We start from the raw sequence: 22305 nt of genomic DNA on the forward strand, positions 1-22305 counted from the left end.
GGAGGAGATCTGCTGTGTCAACTCAAATCTCTCAGACAGATTCTTCTTCCTGTAGAGAACTGTTGTCTCCAGACAGTTGCTGTTAACTCTGGTCCAGAGAAGTGACTTCCCTTCCTGCAGAGAGCCGTCTCAGGTCTGGTCCAGACAAGACTCTCAATCTCTCGAGTGCCGCCCTCTTTTATCCTCCCAGAGAATGGGCGTGGGATAATGCAAGGGCTTCTGGGAAAAAATTACTTCAACCAATGAACTTGCTCCTCCTAAGCATGCAAGCTCCTCCCCAGTAAAGGCTGGAACTAGAGAATGTCAAGTACAGACTTAGCACTTAGTAAGAACCTAATATCTCATTATCTCATTAGCATTTAGTAAGAACCTAACAGGTGGGATTAGGATGTAATACTTGAACTGCATCTTAAAGGAAGAAAGCATCTGTGAGGCAGCAGTGAAAAGTTCAGTACAGCGCTTGGGAGGGCACAGCCAGCTGCAGAGCTGGGAGTTGGCATGCCAGGTATGAGGAGTGGAGAGAAAGTTGTAGACATCCAGTGCAGGACGCAGGATAGCATCTTCTACATCTGGAAGGAAAAATGGGCCAAATTGGAAAGGTCTTTAAAAGCTAATCTGAGCTTATAGTATATCCTACAGGAAATATGGTACCACTGGAACTGATTGAATAGGGGAATGATACAGTCAGATCTACACTTTTAAAAATTACTTTGAACTGGGAGGGAAGAGATTTGAAGCAGAGGAAGCAGGAAGCAATTGTAATCACTTAGATGAGAGGAAATAAAGATCTGAAATAAGGTCATGATTGTGCCAGTAGATGGGGAGAGGTATTAAGGAGGGAAGATTCTGTGTTGGTGTGTAGTCATGGAGGATGCTGAGATTGTGAAAATGAGATGCTGGAAGGACAGTGATGCCTTTGGCAGAAAAAGGACTGTTCACAAGAGATGATCTAAGAATAAAGACATGTTCTGTTTTGGATCTTTTGAGGTTGAGATATTTTCAGATCATTTAGTTTGAAATGTGTTGTAAAACTGATGTTCAGCAAAGAGTTGGGGGCTTAAGTCATCTGCATAGAAATAATAATTAAATCCTGATAGAAGGGAAAATTCAGATAGAAAAAGTGAAGACAACGAGGGACAGAACCTTGGGCAGACTTAACAAGACTTGGCAACTGATTGTGGAGGGAGGAGAGTAAAAGGGCAAGGACGACACCAAGGTCAGATACCGAATGACTAAAAGAATAGTGGTGCCCTTCCAAGAAGGAGGAGAGCTCAGAGGAAGAGAGTATGTTAAGCATCAAAAGTAGCAGCAGAATTATCTGTTTTGCCCAGATGATATAGTTCTTCCACAAAGGAACTTGGCTAATGCCTTGTGGGGAAATTGTTCATGGTTAAAGATGTACTGTCATGTGTAGCACCCTCTTTTCTTTCCTCTTTCCCCAAAGGGTAATTCATTCCCGCCACAGCAGAGCAACATAGAAACCCAGAGGGATGTGGAATATCCAACATCCAGCTGGTAGCTTGATAGTTCTTGTGTCTGTGGGTTCATCAGAATGTCATCCATTATCTGGGCTGGTAAAACCTGCCCCCAACTGAGGCCTCAATCACCCTTCAGTCTTTCCTTTCACACCAAGGATCATGGTCAATGATTTCCTTGCATCATGTTGCCAACCTTTCCTGAGCCAATGATTAGGGCTGCATTGTGATGATCAGCACTCATGAAAATGGGGAGCTTTCTCCCTTACTTTTTGTTTGAGTCTCCCACCATTCATCCTTGCGGCCTCAACTACTGGACCTACCCACCTCTTTTCTAGGACATTTCATCAAACTCGATCCTTTCAGGCAGCCGAGCCATTTTATCTCTACCTACAGACCCCACAATATCCTATTTGACAAGTAGGTAGAATGTCCTAAGTGGATTTTAAAGCTATACTTTAGATGTTATATCTTCCTCTAACACGGGCTTTCAAACTTTTTTGTGTCATGGACAATTAGCAAAAAAATACATACATATATATATATATATATGTGTGTGTGTGTATATATATATGTGTATATATATATATATTTAGGATTATAAAAGAAAAAATAGTATTGAAATAGTCACAAAAATATTTTTAAAAATAAGTTCATAAACCCCAAGTTTGGTATCCCAGTACCAGCAGTACAATTGAATAGCTTTATTACCCACTGAGGAAATTTATTTTAACAATTTCATGCACATATTCACTAAGTATATGCTTTTTTTGGAATTATGGATTCCATCCTCATAAATCAGATGCTTATCCCTACTCTTACATGCCACTATACTCAGAGTTATCCAGAAGAACTGAAAGCAATATAGGGCATTCAGTCCTACTGTGGACACTGTGAAATACATGTGTGACAGATTTCCATGGGATGCCCAAAAAGCTTTTTTCATGAAGAGATGGACTGGCATGAGATTAAATGAGGCTATCACAAAATTCCTTTCTGGGCAGGGTTTGCTTTTAGAAGCCATCCATTGGCCCATACCTAATTAACCTTTTCATTAGCTTTATACATCACTGAAGGCCTACAAAGTATACCAGTTCTTATATGAAAGACCCTAGAAAACTAGGCTCTTGACTTGGGCAGTGATGTTAGATGATCAAGAGAAATTGGAGACTGTGACAACTTTTCACTCTCTGGTTGATTGGAAGAAATACATCCAAAAGATCAAATTTGGCAGCTGACCTGAAATCACTGCATGCCCAATTAATAAACTTGAGTCTTTTGTGTACTAAAGATGACTTTGTAAAGTCTTAGCACTGATTCCCAGAAAGGCTCCAAGGAAGAGAGAGAAAATACATGCTCTATGTTCCTAGCCACATGGCAAAAAAAGAGCCAGGTGCTTTCCCCCAAAACTACCTTCTCTTTAATTTCTTTGTTTATTCATTTTATTTTTATGCTGTCTATATATGTATATACATATATATATATATATATATATTTTTTATCTTCTCCCATAAGAATGTAAACTACTTGTGAATGAGAATTGTTACATTCTTAGTAATTCTTTCCTCAGTACCTAGCACTATTCTTTTTTAAAAAAAAGCTTTTTATTATCTAAACATATACATAGTTTTCAACATTCACTCTTGCAAAACCTTGTGTTCCAAATTTTTCCCCCTCCTCCCCCGCCCCCTCCCCTAGAGGGCAAGTAATTCAATATATGTTAAACATGTGCAGTTATTCTATGAATATTTCTAGAATTATCATGCATGGTACTATTCTTGAGACATCTACTATAGTAGATGCTTAATAAATACTTCTTCATTGATCAGAACCTAAGATCCTAAAATGAGCAAAATATACCAAACTTACCATAGAATATTAATACCTTTTATGTGCCAAGCACTATGCTGCATGCTGGGAATACAAAGAAAGGCAAAACACAGACTCTGCTATAAGGAACTCATACTTAAATAGAAATAACAAACACTCATATATACAGAAGATATATACAGGAAAAACTATCAACTCTCAGAAGGAAAAACCTGGCTCCTTATAGAAATTGGGATTTTAGCTGTGATTACAAGGAAGCTAGAGAAATCAGGAAGTAAAGATGAAGAATTCCTGCCTGAAGGAGAGCCAAGGAAGAGGCTCGGAGTCCAGAGGTGGAATTTTTTGTGAAACAAACAGAAGGTTGTTGTCATTAAATTGCTGAGGATGTGGAACAGGCTTTGGGCCCCACTCAGAAGATCTTGTCCTAGAGGTACTATTGAGTCAGGGAATATCCGACTTAAAACCTGTGCTTTAGGAAAATCATGTAAGTGGCAGAATGGAAAATGGATTGGAATGGGAAGATGTAAAGGGCTGAAACTCTTAAAAAGTGTGCTTAAATCAGACAGCTGAGCACTTAAGGCTAATAACTTATTGGACAATGACTATTAGCATATGTTTGGAAAAATGGCTCTTCTCATTATTCTTCCCTGGCTCCATCTTTTGGTGTATACAAATAATGATAGGAGGGATTAGAAGGTGTATTGAGACAAGCCAGAGTCACTTTGGAGAAGGACCAGGAGAAGGAAGGTTGGTGGCGAGCCTTGTGACAGTTTTGTCCATCCCCTTCACTTCTCCCCCTAAAGACCAAGGACTTTTGCTTGTCCTGAGGCCTCCAGGGAGCTACCCCAGAACTTACAGGAAGAGACAGGCTAATCCAGCAGCAGGTGTGAAGTGATGGGGGCCTGCACAAGAGCAGTGCCACTGGCAGAGCAGAGAGGTTGCAAAGATGAAATTGAGAGGCTTCGGCAAAAGTTTGGAGATGGGAGGTGAGAGATAGTGAGGAGTTAGAGGATTCCAAGGTGGCAAAAAATTATATCTGTCTTGCCTGAGGGTACTTCAGTATTTCTATTTTTAAAAGATAGGAAGTGTTTTTCTAGTAGTTCTGTCAGCTGAACAGAAACATAAATAAATGAAATGTGTATGATTTGGAATAATTGTATCTAGAGTCTCTTCCTACTTGGGTCTGAATCGATATATCCATAAGATCAAAGGATTTCAATCTGGAAAGAACCTGAGGAGTCATCTATTTTTACCCCTTTTAACAGATGAATAAGATATACCCAGAGAAATTAAGTGACTTGCCTAAGGCCACAGTGGTAGTTCTTTAGAAGTTAATTAAAGGATAAAGTGTAACTTATCTCCCTCTGTTTCTATCTCTATAAAATATAGAATATATTTTTACAAGGCCATATGAATATAAACATAAAATATAACAGAAAATGGACCAGATTTGAAGAAATGTGCCTTTACATGTCTTTAAAAAGTGAATTAAAACGTGTCTCTGCTTTATCTCACAAGAGTAGAATAAGAATTAGTAATAAAATATTTATAATGAAATGCTGAAAGTTCTTTGGAATTCATTTACTGGTACCATTATAAGGATTAGCCTTCCAACATTATAAGGCTTATTGAGTATGGGGGATAAAAGAACTATATTAATGTAAATACTTACATTTTAGCAGTAATAACAATATCATTGCACATTTTTTTCAGTATAATCTTGAGTATTTGGATGCAAGCCATAACCATGTGATAACTCTTGAAGGATTTAGAGGTCTGGTGAAATTGAAGTATTTAGACTTAAGCTGGAATCAGCTGAAAAAAACTGGAGATGAAATTAATATTTTGTGCAAACATACTTCAAACCTTCTTAATCTTGATATTCGACATAATCCATGGCAGAAGGTATGCATCAGATATAGTTATTTTAAAATAGCCTATTCACTTATGTTAAACAAAATAATTATTATTTGTGTTTCAATATAATTTTACCATTTAATGATATTTTGTAAGAAATTGACAAGCTATTTTTTTCATGATATTTGATACCAATTAAGTGTTTGACAAAATAAATTCAATTTAATAATAAAAGTAATCAAATGTTTATGCTAGGATGAATTTCAGATTTTTTTCTGACAAAGTACTATAGTGTTCTCAAATCAGTTGATAATATTTTTGTTGAAATATTATAATCTTTTAACTTCTACACATTCACAATTCCAAATGCCTTCTACAACCTTCTGATAAAAGTACTAATCTAATTTAGCTTTCTGAATTCTAAATCCTCTTCCACAATATTATTGAAGACAATAACTATTTTCTCTTAATTTTTTTCTTTCCTATGCTAACGATCCCAATTCCTTCAACAATCTGTACACATCATGATCTCTGATTTCTCTCACCACCCTATCTGGGCAAGAAAAGAAAGAAGCATTTGGGACTAAGATCTAGTTTCTCAGAATCCCTTCTAGAGTACAGTTTTTAGGACTGAACATAGAATATCCAGAAGTGGCCTGACGAGTAATTTTCCTCATTCTGATCATTATTCCTTCTGAATGAAGCTTAATACTAATAGCTCTTTTATATGGTGCATGTTTCCATTGATTTGCAAAATGCTCAATATATCTAGCTTTTTTGACATCATATCATACTGTGGATTTATAGTATTACATACTAAAACCCTCATCATTTTCACCCATGTTGTTGCTGGATTTGTAAAGCTGATTTTTTAAAATCTAAATATAGAACTTTATTCTTACCCCTTTTTAAAATTCCATCTCTGATTTGACAAATGAGCTAGCTAAACAGAGTTTTTCAGTTGCTGAATATCATATACTGGGTTAGTGATCCATCCTAGTTTTGTAATATATGAAAATTAAATAAATATGTTATGTATTCCTTTGCCCCTTAATAAAGGTGTTAGATAATCTAAGATCAAGGTCTGATAGAGTTGAAGCACTCTTATGACATATTCCTCAAGGATAATATCAGTCTATTCATATCTAATTTAACCTAATTTCAAATCCACTTATCAGTATTTTTCATCTAGCCTGTATTTCTCTCTTGTTTAGAAAAATTGCATGACTTATTTGGGCAAACATCAGGCTAAAATAAAGGCATATTATAACTGTGGTATTTCCCTGATCTATGAAGTCTTAACCTTATGACTAAATTTAATGTTTATCTGAATAACTTACTTCTGATGAAGTCATACTAACAAGTAGCAATCATCACTTAACTTCCCTTTCAAATTGCTCATAACTATCTCATTTTTTTTGTTTTTTATTTTTTTCACAACTATCTCTTCAATAACTTCAGAATCAAAGTCAAGCATATAGTCCTGAGGTACAAAAGTCTGTTTTTTTTTCCAGTTGTGAAAATCAGTATATTTGTCCTTCTCTAGTTATACTTTTACAATTTTTGTCATGATTTTTCAAATATAACTGAGAGATGCTCAGCAGTCTCATCTGATGTTTCTTTAAATATACTTGGAAGTAGTTTTGCTTACTTGAGCTCATTAATGGAAGCTATATATTTATTACCTTCTTATTAACTTTGAGTGTCAACTCCCTCCTAATTATTTTTGTTCTATTTTCATAAGAATTCAGCCTGTTATCATTATTGCATATACATTATCTATTATCATTATTCCATAGGTACTCCCTTTTATTCCTCCTTTGATCTTCCTTTTAACCCCAATATAACTAATAAAGACCTTTTGGTTATTTTTAGCATTCATTATATGAGAGCCTTAACTCATGCTATACCTTAGCACCCCCTGCCACTATTGTTATAGAACTGTGTTGACTTCTTTTCTTCCATTTTCTGTATTTTTTATTCTATGTAAATTAGTACATTTCCTCTATATCTACCATATATTTCTTTAAACAGCTCTTCTCTTTTCTCTTCATTGGAATTATTTCTCTTAGTATTTAGAATTTCATTCTTGAAAACTTTCCATCTCTCATAAGATGAGGCCCTTGTATAATTTTGGTTCCTGGGATACTATCATTTTTTCTAAACTCTTTGAATTCACTATCCCCAAAACAAAGATATGTGAATCCTACATATGGAGATGAAGTAGCAATTTCCTTAAAACTTTTCCATTATTTCTACTTCAACAAGTTCATCTTTGCTAGTCAGAATAAGCTTCTGCATATCAATTCATTTTATTGCTTCCTTTATCTTTTGAAGAATGAAACTATTATTAAGGCAAGTTAGGAATTTATCTGCTTTTTTACAAGAGTTCCAAAAGATAACTGAATAATTGATCTCTTCCATAATTATTGTAATATGCCTCTGTGCATTTGTGATCCCTCTCATGATGTTCATTTATTTCCTCTTTGCATAAATTAATAAATGAGAAGTTATTTATTAAATGATTACTATATGCAAATGGAAAAGTGAGGCAGTCTCTGCTCTTTAGGAGCTCACATTCTAATGAGGGAGACAACACATGAATCATTACAACTGCTATCAGTCAGATGTAAAAGCTCTTTGGTCTTTAGGGAACATGTGCAAAGCAAATGGTAATGCATTTTTTCCAATGTCATTTCTATTGATAAAATCATTTCCGTTTCTAATGTTGTCAATGTGTCAAGGAATTAGATGGCAAGAACTTTCTTTACTGGGTCTTCAGTAGCTAATGTGACTACCATATCCACAGAAAGAGTTGTCAGGCTGTATAGGATAGATAGCTTTCTGAGTTGATAGCAGGATTGCTGATTAGAAGGGGGAATGGGTTGCTGCCATTCCCAGGGCTTTTGAACTTAACATGTCTGACTGTGGCAGGTGGTTAGTGCTTGATATTGGTAGTGGTGAGAAAAATGGGCCTTTTTCCCACAGTGATTGCTCCCTCTGATGATGGCTAAAGAGCCCAGATTATGAACACAGCCAAAATTGAGAGGTACTACATAGTCTATAACATGCTCCCAAGCCATTATCTTCACTCCTCTCTGAGATAAACCTGAGTCTCACTCCACCCTCCTGCCAACTATACCATCCTAGCATTCATTATCAACTGTTAGATGCCAGGCACTTTGCCTATTGTTTAAAATAACCTTTTAAAAAAATTACTGCATGCTATTAGTGTTTTAGCAGTACAGTTATTTAAGATACAAATGCTGTCCACTTTAATTTCCATGCACATTTTTTTCCAATTGATTATCAATGCCAGTAATATAGTGGTCTTAATATGATCAAAATAGTTCATTGGTGTGCTTCTTTAGTAACAAGATTAATATTGTTATTTTTGCCATCCTTCTTTAGCAGTATGGTTCAGTGCATGAATTTTAATTTAGAGTAAGACTTTTATATAGCAATACATTGTGCTATAATAAATGTGAGAAATTATAGTATAAATATCATTTAACATTTTTTTTATTAATCTGTCTCACTATCCTGGAAAGACGTCCTTAATTTGCTATGCTTCCAAGATCTATCAGACTTTGTCATTTCTCCAGAGCTCACATGTAACTATAAGATGAACCTTCCTATTTGTGTTGTTTCCAATAATAGAACATGAACTTCTTGAGAGCAGAAACCATCTCACTTTTATATTTATATTCTAAGTACTTAACAATTATTAAGCACTTAATAAATATTTTTCATTTGTCAGTGACAACTTTGAGGTTGAATTTAATCTACTTACCTTAAGATTTCTCACTTTGAATAATTTGTGTTTTTGTGTATAAACAGATGAAACCATGTGGTTTGTTGCTATTGCTCTTTTTTTTTTTTAAGGTCTGTTGTGAATTAATGACTCAGTCTTTTTCTCATCTTCCTGTTGTTCTTGTTTCACTTGACTTGGCAGATACAGATATAAATGTAGGTGTTGGTATAAATGTAGGCATAGATATAACAATCTATAGAGTAGAGCTAGAGATACTGAAATAGATATAAATGTAAGTATAGATATAGATACAAGTGTAGATGTACATAGGTAGATAGATAGATATAGATAGATAGACAGATAGATAGACAGATAGATAGGCATATATACATATATATATATGTATACATATATATATATACATATATATATATGTATATATGATGTGTGGATGTAGATGTAGAAATTTATCATTCACTGGATTATGGAGAAAGCAAGGCAGTTCCAGAAAAACTTTGATTTCTATTTCACTAACTGAACTAACATCTTTGATTGTGTTGATTACAAGTCCTCAAAGAAATGGAAGTAACAGGTAGCTAGTCGGTGCAGTGGATAGAGCACCAGCCCTGAAGTCAGGAAAACCTGAGTTCAAATCTGATCTCAGACTTAATACTTCCTGACTGTGTGACCCTGGGCAAGTCACTTAACTCCAATTGCTTCAGCAAAAGAAGAAAGAGGAGAAAGAGAAGGAAGAAGAGAAGAAGGAGGAGGAGGAGGAGGAACCAGAATACAGACCAAGAAAAAAACAGAAGCAAACATGGAATAACTTACCAAGTCTGTATATTTAACTTATATGCAAAATTCATCAGGCAAAATGCCAAACCAGATGAATCAAAAGCCATTACTGAGGTTACTAAGAGAAATATCAACAATTTCAGATATGTAGATAATAGCATTATGATGGAAGAAAGCAAAGAGGAATTAAGAAATCTCTTGAGGAGAGTATAAAAACTGACTTGAAGCTTAACATCATAAAAATTAAAATCTTGGCATCTGACCCCATCATTTCCTGAAAGATAGAGGGAGAAGAAATGGAAGCAGTATCAGATTTCATATTCTTGAACTCAATGATTATTATAGAACATGACTGAAGCCCTAAAATTAAAAGACCATTGCTCCTTGGAAAGAAAATTGTGGGAAACCCAGTCACCATGCTAAAAAGCAGAGAAATCACCTTGCTGACAAAAACCCATATATTAAATAAAAGCTATGGTTTTTCTAGTAACAATGTATGACTATGAGGGTTGGGCTATAATGAAAACTGAGAGCTGCAAAATTGATACTTTTTGAATTTTGGTACCAAAAAAGACTTTTGAGAGTTTGTTAGATAGCAAGGGAATCAAATCATTAAGTACTAAAATAAATTAATTCAAGCTATTTATTGGAAAGTAAAATATTAAAGTGGAAGCTTAAATGCATTAGCCACATTATAAGAAAACAAAATTCATTGGAAAAAACCCTAATGTTGGGAAAGATTGAAGACAAAAGGAAAAGGGGATGGCAGAGAATAAGATAGTTAAATGTCTTGGAAGCAACAAACATGAGCATGGACAGACTTTGGGAAGTAATTGAGGACAGAACGGCCTGGTATCCATGGGGTCACAAAGAATTGGATATAGGTAAACAACTGAAAAGCAAACATAGATGAAGATATAGATATCAGTATTGAACACTTTCTCCCTCTCTATTTTTAATTTAGAGTTCTTGAGTTTCCATATAGTCTATGACCCAGCTGTATTGGGGAGAACTTTAGAAAGGATGTACATTCTTTGAGAGGGAGAACATTCATGATTTCATTCTGTCTCTGGGATCAAATTCAGACATAGTTCTAGATACTTATGTCTCCTCCTCTCATGGAATAAAAAGGATTTTCTTTATTTAGAAGTGTAATATCAACATTGGAAGCAAACAGTTCTGTTGTTTAATGGTTATGTGGTTAATTGCTGAACCTGTTCTTTCTAGTTCTACCAAAACAGTCTGTATCCTCTCTTGCCTCTTCTCATAATCATGATACAACTACTTTCGGTCTGATTCCTGCTGGAGTCCTGAGGGCAATTCACCTTTCGGTATTTTTTCCCTCAACTGCCTATTTATCAGATTACATTATCTACCTCCATCATCTTGGATTCAGCATTCTGGTGTTCCCTTATTACTAGATGTAATAAAAGAATATTTTTCTAATGCAAAAGGTGACTTTGTGGATGATACAGTCAGACTATTTCTCTGCTCTCAAATGCATTGACAAGAGTGAATCTCAGGAGTTCAGATAACTATAAGGAATTACCAAAGAAACTTCCTGTAGAATTTGTGCCACAAATTTTTAATAATCTATGGTGCATTCTTCAATATAGTATCATTGTGAACTCCTGGAGAGAAGAGACTGTTTTCTGCTTTTCTTTGTGTCCCTAGCATTTAACAGCAATTAAACAGTGTCTGGAAATTAGCAGGTACTCAATAAATGTTTATTGATTGCCTAACTAGTTTAAAATAATCTACACTCAGTCATTACAGGGCTAAAAGAACAAAATAAAAACTTGAACTTTACTATGTATTTTTCTGGCTTATTTATACCCTTTTCTACATTTATTGATGGCAGCTAGATGATATATAGCTAGAGCATTGGATCTCAATTCAGGGAAACTTGTGTTCAAATTCTACTTCTAATCTTTTCTAGCTTTGTGACCCTGAGCAAGTCACTTAACTAAGCTAAGAAAGCCTCAGATACTTCATCTTTGTAAAATAAAAAGGGAGGGGTGGGGACAATAGTACCTCCCTCACAAGGTAGTTTTGAGACTCAAACAAGATAATACATGTAAAACATTTTGCAAGCCTCACAGCAATATAGCAACAAATGCTATTATTATTTAAGATGTAGGCAGTTTTAAGATGGTACTTAATATTAAATGTATTAATCATATGGAAAAGAATGAACCCCTCTCCTATGTAATATCATCTATAATATTTTTAAATTAAGTTATTTTTCTATTTTTCCTAAGCCAGCCACATTGAGACCAAGTGTTATTGGCAGATTAAGGACTCTTACCCATTTAAATGGACTTATGATTACTGAAGAAGAAAAAATTGCATCTATGAATTTTATTGCTGGAACAAAGATTACTCAGGTTAGATGCATCAATTTAATACTATTGTTATTCTCAACAAATACACAATATATTTTCACCACCTAAATTGTTAGGTTTTGACATTTTTCTTTTGTTTCCCTCCCCTCCTCAATAGATCACATCAACTAATCATTTTAATTATCTAAATAATAGTTTTTTGGGGGCTATATGGAGACACTGAGGCCTAAATCAAAAGCGCCTCAGGTCCCATTTTTAATGTGTTTTTATGCCCCATAACTAATTCTGAATCCCTGTTAAGTACTAAATTCATGCCCATGATCTTGCTGATGTGAATGACAAGCATAGCTAATTAATTTCCAGGATAATATGTTACTTGAATGTTGTATTTTTTCCTTATTAAGACTGCTTCATTTGACTCAGTTTTAGAAATGAATTTACTGAGTGGTTCAAAGTCCACTACTTTTCTGAAGATCCCTCCATATAGCTGATTTGTTTATATACTCAGTCACTGAATGCCTTCTTAAAGCTTCTGAACAAGTAAACTACTTCCTTGTTAAGATTACCTTAAAGATATGTATTTTAAAACTTTTAGGCTTTTGAGGTACTATTTCATGAATTGCTTCTCCATCATTATATTAAATTATACTTCATGGCCAGGAAGAATCAAAACAAATAGTTTACTTGCAGAAGTATCTTAGTTTCCTAAAGTTCAAGAATAACTTTTTTTTTCTTTTTCATATGTCACACTTTTGTTAAAGTGTTTCTGGATTGGCAATGGTATATAGATACAGCCATATATAATTTTAAACTTGTTCAAAATTCATCAAAGAAATAATTTTTACTACATAGAAAAATAAGTTGGAAAAACAAATCTAGAATCTAAAATGATGTTTAAATAATAGAGAATGGCATAAAAGTATCAGTTATAGACTGCTATAAAAACAAAAAAACGGATTTATATTTTAATCTTATTTTGTTTTGTTGAGAAGCTATTGTGGCATAATGGATAGAACAGTTTGGAGTCAAGGAAAAAAACAGTCTCAGATCTTGCTAGTTATGTTGACTCAGTTTTCCTCATCTATAAAATGGGAATGATAATTGCATCTAACTGCTAGAGTTAATATGATGATAAAATGAGACCGTATTTGAACATCTTAACAGCATTGTATAAATGCTAGTTTTTAATATGTATATGAAGCAAATCTCATAATGGGTAAAAAAAAAAAAAACCTTCCTTTATTCATCAAGTATTTGTTTTTTTATTTTTGTTTTTGTTGGTGATGGTTTTTTTTATTTTGTTTTGTTTTGTTTGTCTGTTTTTAGGTAACCCTCTTACACCATTCCAGAACTGATGAAGCTCGGCCACGAATACTTAGCATTTGGCCTTCTGCCAAAATTCTAACACAGATGACTAAGTCAGAAGCATTTTCACATCTTAGTGGAAACTGGTGTTCTAAGGTAAAGCTCGATGCTATTATGGTCATTTGTTTATCATTAGGTTGTTATATTTTATTTTTGTCAATATGTGATGAGAGGTAGGGCATGGATGTCAGTCTAATGTTCTAGACCAGGAAACATAATTCAAGGCAAAGGAAACCTATATAGAGGATAAATAAAATATTCTGTTAGAAACCAGTGGTCACAACAGACAAGGGAATCTAAGATTAGGGTATAGTCTCAAACAAGGATGTGTATTGTACTGAAGGTCAGAATCAGGTATCTAAACAAGGGTATTAATAGGTAGATAAGACAGAATGTCAGCAGCAGATGGTAAATGAAATGAAATGAAATTAGAACCTAAGACAAGAGGATTAGGTAATAGGATCAGATTCAGACAAGGATTTTGAGCAAGAGCCAGAGGTCGTCAAAAGTATGAAAGTTACCAGGATATTTCTATATATTTCTCTGCCATGGACAGCAACGATCTGGAATGTTGAGCAGACCAGAACCACTGGGTAGAAGCAGGTAAAGCCATCTAGTTATAATAGAAAGTAAGAGAGGAACATTGGGGGAATTTCTGATTTTACTTATTATTTTTTTTAGTGTAGTATTTATGTCAATCTATATTGCCATATAATCAGCCAGAATATCTTGTCATTTGGGACTCATCATGAAACTTTTATTACTGTGACAATTTAGACTGAGAGGAGAAGAACGAAATTAAATATTATCCAAAGGATGCATAGGCAAAATACATCAAGCTTTTTTATACACATCACATTGTCTACACAGCAGCATGAGAAAGTTGAAATAATATTTATATCCCCTCCTGGAGTTTTCTGTTTATTCAGGTTTAAGATTGCTGCCAGTTAGAAACTTAAAGACCAACAAGCATATTATAGGATATTAAATAAATAAGCATCCCATTTTATGTCCTAGATCTTTCCTTGTTCACTCTCAAAGGGGACTGTGCAACTAGAGAGCTACCAAACACTACATGTTTCAAAAGTCAAATATTAAAAAGTAGAATCTGGTTTGCTGATAATCATAAGACAAATCTTGCATGTTAAATTTTAATCTTAAAATTTGTAAAATGTTATTTAAAATGAAAAAATTAACTTTATAATCATTTCATCTTTCTCCATTTTATAACCTATTGACAAACAAAATGTTAGAGCTAGAAAAATTTTAGAAAATATGTATAAAGGAGCAAATGAGTCGATTAACCAACCAGCATTTATTAAACACCTACTATGTACCACTAGGCATACAAAAATAAATTCAAAGAGCTTACATTTTACTAGAGAAGGCAACATATACATATATACATCTATATAATATAATATACATATTGCATATGTATATATATATAGAACATACAATATAAACATCTAACCCTCTCTTGACTTTGCTAAGAAGATGAGTACACTAGAGATGCCTGCAGATTCAAGAAGGAATCACTTCAGTATTTCTCTCCTTAATTCTCTGGAGAATATACCTTAAAATGGGGACTGATGGAAGGAGGCTCATATAAATTGACTGACCTTCCCAGCCTGAGGGGGCTGAGCAGCTATAATTATTTTTAAAATGAGGGAACAATTATGACATCAGAGCAGTGTATGGAAGTAAGAACAAGAGAGATCCTCCTGTGTAAGCCATGCTACTATGGAGGGAAGTAGCCTTAAGATACAGTATTGGAATTATATGGGCACTTAAATGGGGCATGAGGTACACAAGGGTAGGTGAAAAATTGTCAAAAAAAACTTTACTACTAGCTCCACTAGCAGATTCACAAGACCATGACATGATTCTTCCATTTCCTCTATTTTTTCTTTCCTCCCTCTTCCCAAGTAGGTATATAACTATTTCCCAATACTTAACTATTTCTTAAGAGTTTGCTAGTTTTTGTCTTGACTTTATTTTTTAAAATATGATAAGCATAGGTAATTGTTGCATTATTGATTTGTGTAAAATATACTCAAATACAGCAGAGAAGGGTGATTGGGGAGTACTCAGAATTTACAACTTAATATTTTGCTAGTTAACATCTTGAAAGATGAAGAAACATAATTATTGATTTGTTTTTCAAATAATTATAGATAGCAGAATATTTTAATTTATAATCCATTTCTCTTGTTTCTTGTGACTAGCTAGGTTGAAGTTGGGGAGCTTGGAGTAAAGGGCATTCATCTTTTTTTTTTTCTTTACAATCCAGTTATAAAATAAAATGCCTTCTCCAGGGATGGGATCTAAGGAGAAGATGAGAGGAAAAGTCAAGCCCAAGGAAGGGAGCTCTACTCTGCTGTAGTACATCATTATACTTCCACACACCACTGCTACAAATTCAAAATGAAAGAAATAGGGGAGGGGAGGAGGGCGCTGGCAATTGAGAGGAATCAAGAAAAGCTTCTTTTAGAAGGCAGTGCTTGGGTTAAATTCTGAAATAAATAAGAGATTATAGAAAGTAAAATTGATGACTGTAGTGAATGCAAGAGCACAGACTTGAGAAACAAACCTTGAACAAAACTTGAGTAATATCAAGAAAGTCAATATGTCCAGGGAGAAGAGTAATCTAATGAGGCAAATAGAGATAGACTCGAGTGACATTCTCTATCTTTATCCTTGATTTCTGTCCAACTTATGGCTAGATGGTGGCAAAGCCATGCCCAATATATGGATCTCCTTATGCCTAGCTTGATCTGTATCCACTCTTCCCAGTCTAGCCATAATACTTGGACATTTTCAAATCTTGATCCTTCCATTTGAGTGATTCTCTACAATTCACCTCCTCCTGAATCCTGGGTAGGTGAGCTTTTACCTTATCTTGCCCAGAATCAGAACACATTGCCATGTCCAAATCATGCTGCCACATGTGTAAGCCCCACATAATTTTTAGTTTCCCTTTATGTGTTGTCTCTTTCAATTGAATAAGGAAATTATTTGAGGGTAGGAACTATCTCCTTTGCTTTTATTTATATCTTTAGCACTTCACACAGGATCTAGAACATAGTAAACATGTGATATGTGCTTTTTTAATTCATCCATTCATTCATTTCTAGCCTAGTGCACAGATCAGGACAGACTACTTTTGCCACTAATTATATAACAATAGGAAAGTTACTTGACAATAGGCCAAAAATTATGTATAGTGATTAGTAAGCCTTAAAAGCATTTTTATTGGACATTTTGACAAAACTGCTGCTAAACAAACACTCCTTCAGGATTAGCTGTTCTCTACCCTATATTATTTTTATAAGAATTATGTTTTAAGAGTTTTACTTTTCAGTTTGTAGTAAAATTCCTTTAACATCTATATGTACATATGAAACATGAATCTAATTATGACTAGTCTGCCTTAAAATTTTATTTAAAATATTTTTATCTTTTCAAGAATTTACTAAATTCATTTTAAGTAAATTTTTCTACAGATAACTGCCTTAAACTTGGATGGACAAAATCTCTTTGAAATCACTAATTTGGAAAAATTAGTGAATTTGCGATGGGCATCATTTAGCAATAATAATCTCACAAAAATTGAAGGTTTGGACTCTTGTGTTAATTTGGAAGAGCTCACTTTAGATGGAAACTGCATCTCAAAGCTAGAAGGTAATGGGTTTCAGAAATGAGAAATTATAGCAGAATAAATACTTAATACGTCAAGAGTAAAAAAAAATTATACTTAGAAAGTTTTTTTAAAACTTAGATTTGAATCCTAGGTCTGCTATTCACTTTCTTTTTGACCCCTTTGGGAAAGTGGCTTTCCACTCTGAGCTTCAGTCTCCTCATCCGTAAAATGAACTAGGTGATTTCAAGCTATGAGCCTATAATTGTGTCTCTCTGAGGAATCCATTGAGAAGTTATAATTTCTTGACATCAGGATCAAAGGATTCCAGCTCTCCTTGTAAGCATGTCAGTAACAAACTGTAGTTTACTTACACAAGTACACTAGATCATAAATATAAGGTCAGCAGAACTTTAAAGATCTAGTCCAAAATTTTGATTTTACAGCTGAGGAAACTTAAGGTATAGAGTGGTAAAGTGCTTTGTCCAAGAAGAGCCAGCATTTGAAATCAGATGCTCTGACTCTGAATCCAGTGTTTCCACTGTAGCAAGCAAACAAACTAAGGTGGCCTCTTCTATGTCCTTCAGCCTCTCCCTGTACTTTCCTATATTAAATCTGTTATCATTCCAAAATTGAAAACATGCAACCAAAGAAGGTAGAATTTGTCATGAAGACTCAACCAGAAATGTTCACAATTCCCTCCATGTAAGGGGCTAAGGCATTTATCTATCTTTGAGAGCTATGCCTCGTCTGATAAAGTTCATACCCTTTAATCTCCTCCAATTGATCCTAGCCTTCCCCATTACATTTACATAAAAAGAGAAATGAGTATTAGAATTTTATATCACAATAACCAAGCTAATTTGATCAAATAATACTTTGTGGCTTGAAACATTTTGAGAGAACTTAATGTTAATCCAAGCAACTTTAGTGGTGTGTGGCACCCACCTTTCTTCCACACACTTCTTACATTTCTAGGATTAAAAAAAAGGAACATGTGAATTTTGAAGCACAATTTTAAAATTTAAGCTTATTTCCATAATATGCCATGTACACATATTTTGATATATGCATAGTTTCGTATTAGCATTTTAGAGGATAAAATAGTCTTTGTATTGATGTTTTCACTGAATCCTATGTAGTTTATGCAGAACACTAAGGTTTTATGGAAGATAGTTTGGGCCTTGTATTCAGATATAAACATCAGATGTGATTGTTGTTGTTAATGTTTATTATAATCTTATAATTTAAAATGGATTAGTCTTCTACTCCTTAGTATAGTGCTTATTGTATCTTTCTAAACATAAAGAGAACAGAGAACCCTATTACCTCCTCCTCTTACGGTTATCATCTTGTCCTTAATCCTAGGTGAAGGTAAATAGATAAACCTCCTGCCAGACAGTCTATATTTTTGCTACACAGCTAATCTGAATTTGGGCATAGATATTCCATCTTTTTTTGTAGGAGCATATATGGACATAATATCCAGTATTCTCTATTGGAAGTTTTATTCTAGACTACTGTGTTCTTTGATTTTTTAGTTTTATTCAATTCAGAACCATATTGCTTTTCTCTGCAATCTTTTTTTAAAGACATACAAAACAGCAAAGGTATTCTTTATCTTTCTTTCAAGTCTTCCAGATAGATTACTCATTGTAAACATGGTGGCATTAATTCAAATAATACTGAATAATACTAATGAAGTATTAGTAATGGCTCTTCATCCTTTGGCGTTCTCTAGTCCTTTGAATTATTTGGAAATTTTCAGAAGGTAAGTTTAGGTCTTTAAAAACAGTATGAACTCTATGCATTCATAATAAAAATCAGTCACTATTTATTTCAAGATGAATTGAAATCAACATTTCCTAGGTAGATTTTCTTTTCCAATCACTTAAGGAAGAATGGTTCAATAGAAAAAAGCAATATAATATGCCTAAAAGCTTATGTATCCACAATCTTTGCTTCTTTCATAGAAGAGAGATGATAAATTAATGCTGCAGGGTTTTTCAAATTCTCTACAACTGCCAAAGATTGCCAGTGATGCAGCCAGAAATTTACTTTTAAAGCCTATTTTTTCCTTTTGTACTAAACTTTCTCTTATATTTGATTATTTTCCCAGGCATTTCAAAACTGATCAAACTAACCCATTTCAGCATAAATAATAATATCCTTACTGGGTTGGAAAAGCACATCTTTGAAAACATGCTTCATCTTCACTACCTTTCTCTTGAAAATAATAAGATCACTTCATTAGTTGGTTTACAAAAAGCTTACACCATAATTGAATTATACATAAACAATAATTTTATTGCTACCAACCAGGAGATCTACAATTTAAAGGTAAATTTTAATGTTTTAGAAGTTTTCAATAATGATTTCATAATTCATATTTATCTTTTATGTATATATGTATAGGCATAATATGACTATAAGTATATATATTTACATGCACAAATGTATATATACATATTTGTGCCTCAGGTAGAAATCAGAATAGGACTTTTGTTCAGGACTAGGATCTGTGTAATATGGTGAGAATCCCTATTGGTATAAAAGAAAAAAAGAAAAAATGTGGACCATAAACACCCTCTCTTATAAATATAAATAGTTAAGAGAGAACTTTGGAATGATGTTTCAGTCTGTTCAGTGGTATTGAAAAAGGAGTAATACGAGTCCCTTAGATATTCATGAAAACCTTAGCCAGTCTTTTTTAAAATTATCTATTGTTTGAAGATAACCTAGCTAAATTTAAAAAAGGTTCATCACAAAAGATTTGTGACCACATGTTAAAGTTTTTTAGTCACAGAAACTCATGAAGAGAATTTACTGAGGTGTTAAAAGAATTGTAGTCTACATGGATGGAAAGAGCATCTATATCAAATATTCATGAATTGCTGAATCACAGAACTACATTTTTAAAGAATCTCTGAGTTAGAAGTGACTTTAGAAGTCACCTAGCCCAACCTAAAGCAAAAAGGAATCTCTTCTGTGCCTTCCCCAACAAATGGTCATCCAGTCTCTTCTTGAAGATTTATAGTAATAGATAACTTGCTACCTCCTAAGATAATCACTTCTACTTTTATACAACTCCAAATTGTCAAGCAGTTTTTCCTTAGGTAGCACCTAGAGTCATTATATGGCTCCTAAAAACAATGACAAACTCATAGGTTAGATTTCCAAGTGAACATCTATCTTAGATTCAAGGTACCTTTGTTCTGCATCCCCTAAAACTATAACTTGTGAGACCCCACAAATATATTTGCCAATAATAGTTGGTCAGGGGATACAATTATTTTAAAGCAAAGGCATTTAATGAAATGGCATTGTAAGAAAATTAGCAATAAAATATTTCTTTTATAAACCTGGGCATTCTCCCAGAGATGTACACATAGCACAGACAGGCACACATATAGAAAAGAAAAGTCATGGCAAACAAAGTATATATGTGGCCAAGGCAAGTCATGCCTCTGATGCTGCTGAGCCACAAATGTTTTCTAGTGATGTCATCATGCTGCTCCTATTACTACCTACCAAGACTTGGTCTCTGCCTGTCAAAACTACTATCTACTGGTTTTCTGGTCTTGGGGAGGTGGGAGAGCAGAGCCAAGATGGCAGAGAGAGGCCAGAAAGTTACCCAGCTTCCCCCATTTGCCTTGGAATCATTAAAGCAAATCCCTAAATGGATTCTGGAGTGACTGAACTCATGCAAAGGTGTAGTGAAACAATTTTCCAGCTTAAGATAACTTAGGAGGACTTCAGGAAAGGTCTGCTTCACTTGGGTAAAGAGGACAGAATATGGGCAAGCCAGCAGGAGGCTCTTAGTCATAGCACAGATCAACAAACTAGAGCCCACGGTCCAGCTTAGCAAGCCAGATGTTAAGGCCTCAAGCCCCGGGCAAGACTAGGCCAAGCCACCTCTGGGCAGTGAGCAACCACAAGCACATGGACTGAAAAGCCAGTGACCAAGCCCCTGGTCCACATAAGAAACTTAGGATAATGCTCCCTGTCCCTTAGGAGCAGAGTTCAATTTTAAAAGTCAAGAAATGGGCTAAAGAAGAGTAAGAAAAAACAGAAGAGACTCCCGATCATGGAAAGCTACTATGGCAATAGGGGAGATTCATCCTTTGCTACATCTCAGCTTCAGAGGCTGCATTGAGTGCACAATCATTTGCAAGCAAAAAAAAATAATTCATCAACACTCCTTCCACTTTAGCTTTGGCTTGTGGCTTTTTCATGTTGAAGGACTTACTATCAGTGTGATAGCTACTGTGATATCATGTTTGTCTTCATTGAAGGCATTCAACAACTTGATTGAAAATGTCATGCTAACTTGCTCATGAGAGCAAGTGCAATCTTGTTTCACTCATTAGTGACTGGGAAAACTCAAGAGCCATGTGCCTTGTTCTGGACTGGGAAAGCATGGTACTATGCTGATGAATTTCTCTGGGCAACCAAATGCTGACTAATTTTCCATAAATCCTAACAACTGGCAATATCAAAGGCCTTGGTTAGGTCTACAAATGTTATATACAGGTTTTGGTTCTGCTTCTTAAATTTCTCCTAGAGTTGCTGGGCAGCAAACTCTATATCAAGTCTTCTATATCAAAGGCTTCCCCTTTGAAGCCACACTAGTTCTTGGGTAGTTAACCTTCCAAGTGTCAGATCAGCCTATTAAAGAGAACTCTGATGAGAATCTTGCCAGCGATGACTAAGACAGAAAGCTCCCTGTGATTGTCACAGAACAGTCTAGTTTCTTTAGTTTTAAAGAGATGAATAATTGAGGCATCCTTGAAGGAAGGAGTAAGCATTATTTGAACCTTACTTTCATTGGATTTCACTCAAGGAGGAAGTAACAGATACACTGTTGTATATAAATATTTATTTTACCCTAGAGGGAAATAGGAGCCTTTAAAGGGGGGGGGGGGAGGAAAGGGAGGAGCTGATAGAAGTGAGGGCAGAATGTAGGAGGTGGTGGGCAGAAGTAAAACACTAGTGAGGAAGGACAGAGTGAAAGGAGAGAAGTATAAATGAGGGAAACTAGAATAAAGGGAAATATACAGCAATCATGAATGGGATGAGTTCTCCCATGAAATGGAAGTAAATAACAGACTGGATTAAAAGCCAGGATAAAAAAGAATATATTTTTTTCTCTGTGGCATATGGTACCTACACAAAAATTGACCATCTATTAGGGCATTAAAAACCTCACAATCATATAGAAAAGCAGAAATATTACATACATTT

General features: G+C 34.6%; 1 protein-coding gene across 6 annotated transcripts in view; it reads left to right on the plus strand.

Moving 5' to 3' along the window:
• Positions 1-22305, plus strand: part of LRRC9 (leucine rich repeat containing 9) — a 185843-nt gene that overhangs the window by 74087 nt on the left and 89451 nt on the right. For all 6 annotated transcript variants that reach the window (XM_074290258.1, XM_074290259.1, XM_074290263.1 and 3 more), the window contains 5 exons: positions 5019-5210; positions 11973-12098; positions 13383-13517; positions 16928-17105; positions 19181-19401. In XM_074290258.1, the coding sequence (XP_074146359.1) occupies positions 5019-5210; positions 11973-12098; positions 13383-13517; positions 16928-17105; positions 19181-19401 (852 nt within the window). The remainder of the gene's footprint in view (positions 1-5018; positions 5211-11972; positions 12099-13382; positions 13518-16927; positions 17106-19180; positions 19402-22305) is intronic.

Source organism: Sminthopsis crassicaudata, chromosome 2 (genome assembly GCF_048593235.1).
Source record: "Sminthopsis crassicaudata isolate SCR6 chromosome 2, ASM4859323v1, whole genome shotgun sequence".
Classification (NCBI taxonomy): Eukaryota; Metazoa; Chordata; class Mammalia; order Dasyuromorphia; family Dasyuridae; genus Sminthopsis; species Sminthopsis crassicaudata.